Source organism: Miniopterus natalensis, chromosome 11 (assembly GCF_054644295.1).
Source record: "Miniopterus natalensis isolate mMinNat1 chromosome 11, mMinNat1.hap1, whole genome shotgun sequence".
Lineage (NCBI taxonomy): Eukaryota > Metazoa > Chordata > Mammalia > Chiroptera > Miniopteridae > Miniopterus > Miniopterus natalensis.
This window is the reverse complement of record NC_142091.1, coordinates 4,749,594-4,757,430: the sequence shown is the minus strand read 5'-3', so window position 1 is coordinate 4,757,430 and position 7,837 is coordinate 4,749,594. Positions and strand designations below refer to the sequence as shown.

Here is a 7,837-nt window from a genome sequence, read left to right as displayed (position 1 = left end):
CCGCCCGCCGGAGTGGGCCTGAGCCGAGCGCCCGGGCTCCCCAGGACGCCTACCGCTGCGGCCGCCTTCGGGCTCGGCTCGGCCGCGGGTCCCGCTGACGGCTGTCGCCCGGCCGGGCCTCGGGGAGCCTGGGGCAGCGCGACCCCGCCTGGACTCGTGCGCCCTGTGAGCGGCCGGCGGGCGGCGGCGTCCCCAGGACGGTTCCCGGGGCCGGGCCGCCGAGCCGCCCTCCGCCTGCGCCCTGACCCGGCCTCCCGCCGCCCAGGTGCCCCCGAGCGTCCGAGGGGCGGGGCGCGAGGAAGCGGCGCCCTGGAGGCGCGGGTCCCGGCTGCGCTCCGCAGATGGCGCCCGCCGCGGGCCTGCGCGCGCTGGGCAGCCTGGGCGCCTGGCTCGCGCTCTACGCCGCCTTCCGCCGCGCGCACGGGCACCGGAGCCGCGAGTGGAGCTGCCGGCTGGTCGCGCTCGTCCACGGCGTGCTGGCTGTCGGCCTCTCGGCCCACGTCGGCTTCGTGGACGGGCCCTGGCCCTTCACCCACCCAGGTAGGCGGAGGCAGGGCTTCTCCCCGAGGGGCTTGCGGTTTGTAGTGTCGAAGACACTGAAACAGTCACCACGATGATGTGTATCGGCCGTCCTCATTTTTAACTCTGATATTGTATATGTCACTTATTGTGTCTGCTTTTCATAACCCTCTATCTCAAAAACAAATTTTAAATGCTTGTTATAATGTAACCCATCAAAACGTGTGAAACGAAGCTGATATCAACATCTGACAGCGCCCAGACAGACAGAAATGGACAGCATTGCGCATGCTTTGGGGTCACTTGCAATTTTTACTTGATTGTGTATTCAGAGGACATCATCTTTCCACATTTATGTGTATAGATCTTCCTTTTTCTTTTTAATTATTAAGTAATATTGTATTGTACGCATTTACCATCATTTATTTAACCAATGCCTCGTTAGTTGGGGCAGTTGTATCAACTTTTCAGCTGCTGTACTACAAGTGTTACTTTCTTAGAATGCAAAAATTGTATCCCCTTGCTTTATTTGTTGGGGCTGCCATCAGAAAATACTACACACTAGGTAGCTTAAACAACAGAAATTTATTTTTTTCACAGTTTTGGAGGCTAGAAATTCAAGATCAAGGTGTTGGCTGGATTGGCTTCTTCTGAGGCTTTGCTCCTTTGCAGGTGGCTGCCTTCTTGCTGGGTCCTCCCAGGGTCTCCCCTTTTTAGTGCATGTCTTTGTCCTAATCTTGTTTTATAAGGACACCGGCCACATTGGATTAGGGCCCACTGTAAGGACCCTATTTTAACTTAGTTACCTCCTTAAAGGCCCTATAGCCAAATGCAGTCACATTCTCAGGTTCTGGGGGTTAGGGCTTCAACACAGCATTTTGGGGTGACATAATTCAGTCCATAAGTCCCCTAGAATAAGATTTTAAAAAATACTTTAGATTCTTTAAATTTTCTTAGATTTCCATATTGAACTTCTGAGTTTCCCTCTTAACTGTCAAACTGATATGAAAGCATCTTAAAGCTTTGTGTTTTATCTGAAGGTTCTTAATGGATTTGAACATGTCAGATCCTTGCACCCTATGTTCTTGGACATGGAACACCCTAATTTCTGGGGTTCTTTCCGAAGTCCAATTTTAAGATGGGTTAGGGTCACCATTGTCCAGCAGTCTAACTCAGTAAATTATGAAATTAGTATGACATTCAGGACAGGATAACTAAAAGCTTTGGAAACAGAACTTTAGCTGGTAAAAAAAAAAAAAAGAAAAAGAAAAAAAACTAGGATTTTAATTGAAAGAACAAAATACTTTGATTTTATGCTGCTACGGAGAGAGGATATTGAGATCATTGCTGGTGCCTAAATCATTTATTGAGAGAGATCTGATTCATTGGAACAGCATTTCTGGGGACTGGAACATTGTTTGGTTTGATAAAGACCAAGGTTTTAGATTTTAGTCTTTCTTTGGTTGTCATTTAAAAAGCATGTGATTACCGTTACATTTTATTTCAATATTTTACAAAGGTTTGAGAGACAATAACAGGATCCCTGTATAAAGCAGCACAATCCCCAGTCATTCAATTTGTTTCTGTCTTGGTTTATTTCAGGCTCACCCAATACACCTCTTCAAGTGTATGTTCTGTGTCTCACCTTGGGCTACTTCATCTTTGACTTGGGCTGGTGCATCTACTTCCAGTCCGAGAGTGTCCTGATGCTGGCCCACCACACGCTGAGTATCTTAGGCATCATCATGGCCCTGGTGCTTGGAGAGTCAGGCACAGAGGTCAATGCAGTCCTCTTTGGAAGTGAGATTACCAACCCCTTGCTACAGATGCGCTGGTTTCTTCGTGAAACAGGGCACTACCACAGTTTCACTGGAGATGTGGTGGACTTCCTCTTTGTGGCCCTGTTCACTGGAGTGAGGATTGGCTTAGGAGCCCACCTCCTTTTCTGTGAAATAGTCTCACCCAAGCCCAAGTGGTTTATGAAGGCTGGGGGGATAGCTATGTATGCTGTGTCTTGGTGTTTCATGCTAAGCATCTGGCGCTTTGCCTGGAGGAAAAGCATAAAAAAGTACCATGCCTGGAGAAGCAGGAGGCGTGAGGAGCAGCAACTAAAACATAATGGACATCTCAAGACACACTAGCCAATGTTTACTGCAGTTAACGGATTGGGTTAAGTTAGCTCTGGGAGCGAGGTTGGAAATCTGGCTGTTACGGAGTCGTGCTTATGTAACAAACTCAGGTTTCAAAAGGGGGCTAAATTTATCGATCAGTTTTCAAGTGGAGCACATACCAGCATTAAAACACTAATTTCTACACTGGTACAGTGGTAGGAAGTCGGACTAATAAGTGGTAGTTTCAGTGAATCAGAACCGCATTCCTATTAGTTTGTGGTGATTCTGGGGGGTGGTGTTCCCGGGAAGCTTGACGCTCAGACAGCTTAGAAAGGAACTTGAAAAAGAGGAGTGCTAGGTCTTCCTTATTCCTTTGAGAGGTGACGACTTCAACAAACACCACCTTGCTGTCCATGCAGCAATTTAAATAAATTTACGCCGTTTACTATAAAGTGAGTAACTTTTAGGAAGATACATGCCTTTGGAATTTTGAGCGTTGAATCAGAACTGGATCTGCTTAAACGGAGGGAGGGAGGAAGACAGAGAAGATGGGGGTGAAGCTGGCAGTGGTGGTGGGCTATTTATTTAGCCTCACTATTCCAACTGTGTTGGGGTCCCCAAGACCACCATTAGGTTTGGTACTTCACTGAGAGGACTCCCAGGACTCAGCATGCAGTTGTACTCATAGCTTTGATTTATTGCAGTGCAAGGACACAAAGACCAGTGACAGGAAAAGGCTCCCGGAGCAGCAGAGTCCAGGGGAAACCCAGGCCCAGACTCCCCAAGCCTTCTCTCAGTGGGACCACACGGGATGTGCTAACTCCTCCAACAGTGATTTGTGACAGCTCGTGCGGAGCATCTACCCAGGAAGCTCATCAGAGACTCAGCTTTTACTGGGGGCTGGTCACGCAGGCAGCCTTTGCCTGGCATGTAATAAATTCCTGACTCCCAGCAGGGAAGCAGGTGTTCAGCAGAAACCATATTGTTCGCACAGACTGCTTGGGCACAGTGAGACGGTCCGACCAGTTCATGGTTGGCGCCCTCCCCAAGTCTGCGTTCCCAGTTGCCAGCCAAGGTCCAGCCTTTCCCCGGACAGCAGTTCAGGCCTGTTATGTTAACTCTTCTGCACAAAAACCACAGAGCTGGGGCTCGGATGAGAGATGAATGAGGTGTGGGCAAACTTACCAAGCCCTGTTGTATGGGTTCTGCTCTACCAGGAAAAAATGCCAGTTGTCAGGGCTTTTCTGCATTAATCTCCTAGGCATGAGGGGCAGTGACTAAATTCTATAGGGATTTACTTTGTGGACTCCACTGTGCTTGAGATACATGGCAGCTGAGTTTTCAGGTCTGCTCTGCTTGCTGCAAACTAGAACCAAAGATGAAAGTATGAATTGGCCTCAGGGTAATGAGACTAGTTTTTTCATTTTGGATACATTCCCTTTTAGTCCTCTTACTATTTTTTCTTTTCTCTGGAAAAGGTACCACTATCTGTGGACAAAATATTATGACAAGGCCAGTCTAGAAAGGAAAAAAAATTCAGTGAGATACACTGTAATCTCACCTAGGAAAAGCCAGAATGTAAGCCTAAGGACTGGAAGTTTGGAATCAAGAACTCCTGGGTTCTTTTACAGATTTTGCTACTCACTGGCCCAATCATTTAGGCAGGTCACTTACTCTTTGCCTCAGTGTAAATCCTGTTGTGAATGAATGAAATACCCCATTGTGCATTTCATAGAGACATGTAGTGTTTCTTTAATGGAGGGCTTTTATGAAAAAATGAAGCATTATTTATGTCTTTGCTATTTGTTTATGTTACTTAGATCAGTGGTGATGGACTAGCTTTGTTGGTGAACACAAGTGTACAAGGCTATTGAAGTAAAGGCTGAAGGTCAGTGGGCAGTGTCAGCTCATCCTAGGTTACTGGTAATATTAACCTTATGAGAGTTCTTGGAAATGGATGTCATTGGCCATGCAGGGCAGAGTGGTTGGAACCACATAAAGTCATCATTGCTCTGGGAAAAGCAACTTGAAAGGCATGTTAACAGTGGATCTTTTTAAAATGACTGTCATTTGGTTAAAGAGTTTTGCTGGACATGGAAATAATCTAATAGTAATATCTCCATCTCTTTTTTTCTATGTTCAGAATCCCTAAAATGCTAATTTCTTTCCAACAAAATTGTGGTCAAAGTAGGATCCTGGGGAATGCTGAGTTTAGCAAGAGCCTAGCAAAAAGTGGCTTGGAGCGTGAGCTTTAAAAAAAAGCTGGCTCTTAAATTTTGGCACAGTGCAACCTGTTCCATACCAGACTCGTGAATAGGCTTAATCTGGTACCAGCTCTCCTCACAAGTAAAGGGATTGGGGATTGCAGATCTTGCTGTTTTGGGGTACTCTCATGAATGTAAGTAGCTCTTTTGAATTTTGAGAAACCTAAAGTTTTTCTTGATGTTGTAACTAATAACTATGAAGGAAACTCTCTGAGAGAAAAATGTGAAATGAAGATGACCAGCAGTTAAGATGCTGAGTTTTCACATCACAGGTAAATGAAGGGCTAGTTAACACATGGTATAGTCAGATAAAACGAAGTACTCATTGGCATTTGGATTACTGTGTAGTAATACTGCTCAAGAGGATTTGTATTTCAATAAGATTTGTATTGTTTTATAAAAATAAACAACTTTTTATCAGTCCAGAGTCTGCCTTTTTATCTTTGTTGTGGTTTTGCCATGAGGTTTAAAAAGTCTTTTGGCCTGTAAAATGTTTATACGTATCCGTGAAATACCCATTTTTAATATGTCTTTATTGATTTCAGAGAGAGGAAGGGAGAGGGAAAGAGAGAGAAACATTTATGATGAGTCATTGACCAGCTGCCTCCTGCACTCCCAGTAGGGATAGAGCTGGAAACTCAGGCATGTGCCCTGACCAGAATCAAACCTCAGTCTGCTAGATCATAGGCTGAAGCTCAACTGCTGAGCCATGCCGGTCGGGCTTCTTGAAATACCTCTTACCTGCTGCTTGTCATCAACCATTACTAATATTCTTTACTTTTGGGAGCAGCAATTCATATATAGGAAACTGTGGCAAGAGAGGAAGAACTTAATTTCTTTTGGGTAGTTGCTTGAAAATGATATTGAGTGGGCTCCATGAAAACCGGGCCTTTGGCTCTCTTCAGAACTGTACTTCAAATGCCCACAACAGTGTTAAGTAGTAGGTGTTCAATAAACTCGTTGAAAACATGGGTAAGACCAGAGTGTGGTTTAGAATAAGCTCCACTGTAAAACCTCAAAGAGCATGTGCAGTGAATTGGGTCACCACTGTTGCTTTTCTAGATAAAGAACTAATGACAGGAGAGTGTGTTGTGACTTTCTGACAGGATTGTACAGATAGAGCCTTTAGAACAATCTAGAGCTACCAACACCTGTAAAGAAGCTTTCAGGGACATTTTTACCGTAAGAGCTTTGTAGGCGAATACAGAGATTCCTTATTTAAAAAATAGTTCTGGACTGAATAACAACTGGCTTAATTAAATCCTTCGCTTACCATCTTGTGAAATTTTCCCACAGCAAAGGCCTTTGCTCACAGCTAGAACTTTGGGTCTGTTTAACTTTGGAGAGATCTTGAGAACGGTCTGCCAAGAGGTTTTGTATGCAAGGAAAAGAAGGCGAATCAGGAAACGTTCCCAGTTTGTTTTATTCCCGAAGCTCAAGTAGTGAGGCATTCTTTAAGGGAAATAGGAACTCTTTTTTAAAATGCATGATTTGATGAGTCATTGGGGCCGCTGTAAAATTATGACAGGGCAGAAAAAGATACGTATTTAGTACGTGTAAGAAAGATACAAATTTGGGGATAAGGTTTGCATTTTGGTCATTGTACATAGATGGATGGAACTCTTTCCAGTGACATGTAGAAAAACAATTCAGTGTTTTCAGGATAGAATCGTCACGCTACCAGCAGGTGGCAACGTGTCCTGGTCTGATCATTAGGAAAGTGGCCTAGAACCCCAGCTCCTCCTATTCTTTCCCAAAATAAACATTACAAAATTAGCTGGCTGTGCCCTGAACTTAAAAAACTCAAGCAATAAAGAGTCATCTTTGGCCTCTGTTTATCCTTTCCTTTTTGTTTCTTAACCCTTCTAATGCCAGCCTTAGTTCTTATATCTGTTCTGGGATAATGATCCTTTAAAGCATGAACTGTTGGGGACTGACTTTTAGAAACAGCAGTATTTAGAGGTAATTGTTTCCCCTCTCCACATCCACTGTTTACTATATTTGCTTTGCCACCTGACTTCCACAAAAACGTTGAGGTTCAGTACCCATCAGCACAGGTTTAAACTAAAAAATCTGAAAAAATTTGGATGAAAGTATAGCCACTTGAGATGTTTGCAAGAATTAAGGAACTACGTTGTATGTGGTACAGTTACTTAAATTGTTACTATCGCTAATTATGCAATTACAAAACTAGATGGCTATCTAATTCTACCCGGTTGGGGGGGAGCACGAATTTTTATTTTGCAAAATCTTCAGAACTATTGCTAGTTACTTGATAAATACGCTTTATTTCCTACTCCCATTTCTTTCCACAGCAAGCTTGTTAAGTCGCTGTGGAAAGCACCATGCTTTCTGAATCTGGCAAATAATGCGTTCTACTTTGCCAGAGCAGAAGCAGCCAAAGCCATATTTTTACTAAGCAATCCTGACTCCAAACGTTCTTTCTCCCCAGCCCTACACCCTCGGTCCTCCAGCCCTTCCCAGACTTGGGCGGGGAGGCCCTGTCGGGGCCGGGCCAGCAGGTGCCCAGGTGAGGCGCCCACGCCAGGCCCGGCTCCGCCAGGTGCGCGGAGCGCCGACGGCGCGCAGGCCCCGACGTGGCGTCTCCGTCGGTCAGGAGCAGACCACCCGCGGGACGGGAAAGAAGGCGCGCGCGTGCATCCCCGAAAAGAAGGAAAGCGCCTAGGACCAGAGCCTCACCCTGCAATTCCCGGGGGTTGGGGGGTGCCCTTTGGCGGTCTCGGCAGATCCGGGCTCGAAAACACGGGTCTCCGGCCCGCCCGGGGCTGGGGCGGCCGAGGGTGGTGCGCGGGGCTCCCGGGCGCGCCCTCCCCGCCCCCCGCCCCGGGAACTACTTTTTCGCTCCCCGAGCGGGGCCGTGGCGCCCGTCGGGAGGGGCGGCCCCGGCGGAGGGATCCGGGCCGGCGCCGCCCGACGTCGGAG

General features: G+C 46.4%; 1 protein-coding gene across 1 annotated transcript; it reads left to right on the top strand.

Annotated features, from left to right (window-relative positions):
- Positions 1-341: 341 nt before the first annotated feature.
- On the top strand, positions 342-3,597 carry TLCD5 (TLC domain containing 5). The gene is made up of 2 exons (XM_087822163.1): positions 342-540; positions 2,122-3,597. Exons 1-2 carry the CDS (start codon positions 342-344, stop codon positions 2,658-2,660), a joined length of 738 nt encoding a protein of 245 aa, XP_087678289.1. The 3' UTR covers positions 2,661-3,597.
- Positions 3,598-7,837: the final 4,240 nt, after the last annotated feature.

Coding starts and splice junctions, on each gene's coding strand:
- TLCD5 (XM_087822163.1), top strand. CDS start 342: ATGGCGCCCGCCGCGGGCCTGCGCGCGCTGGGCAGCCTGGGCGCCTGG. Junction 541..2,121: donor CTGGCCCTTCACCCACCCAG/GTAGGCGGAGGC, acceptor GGTTTATTTCAG/GCTCACCCAATACACCTCTT.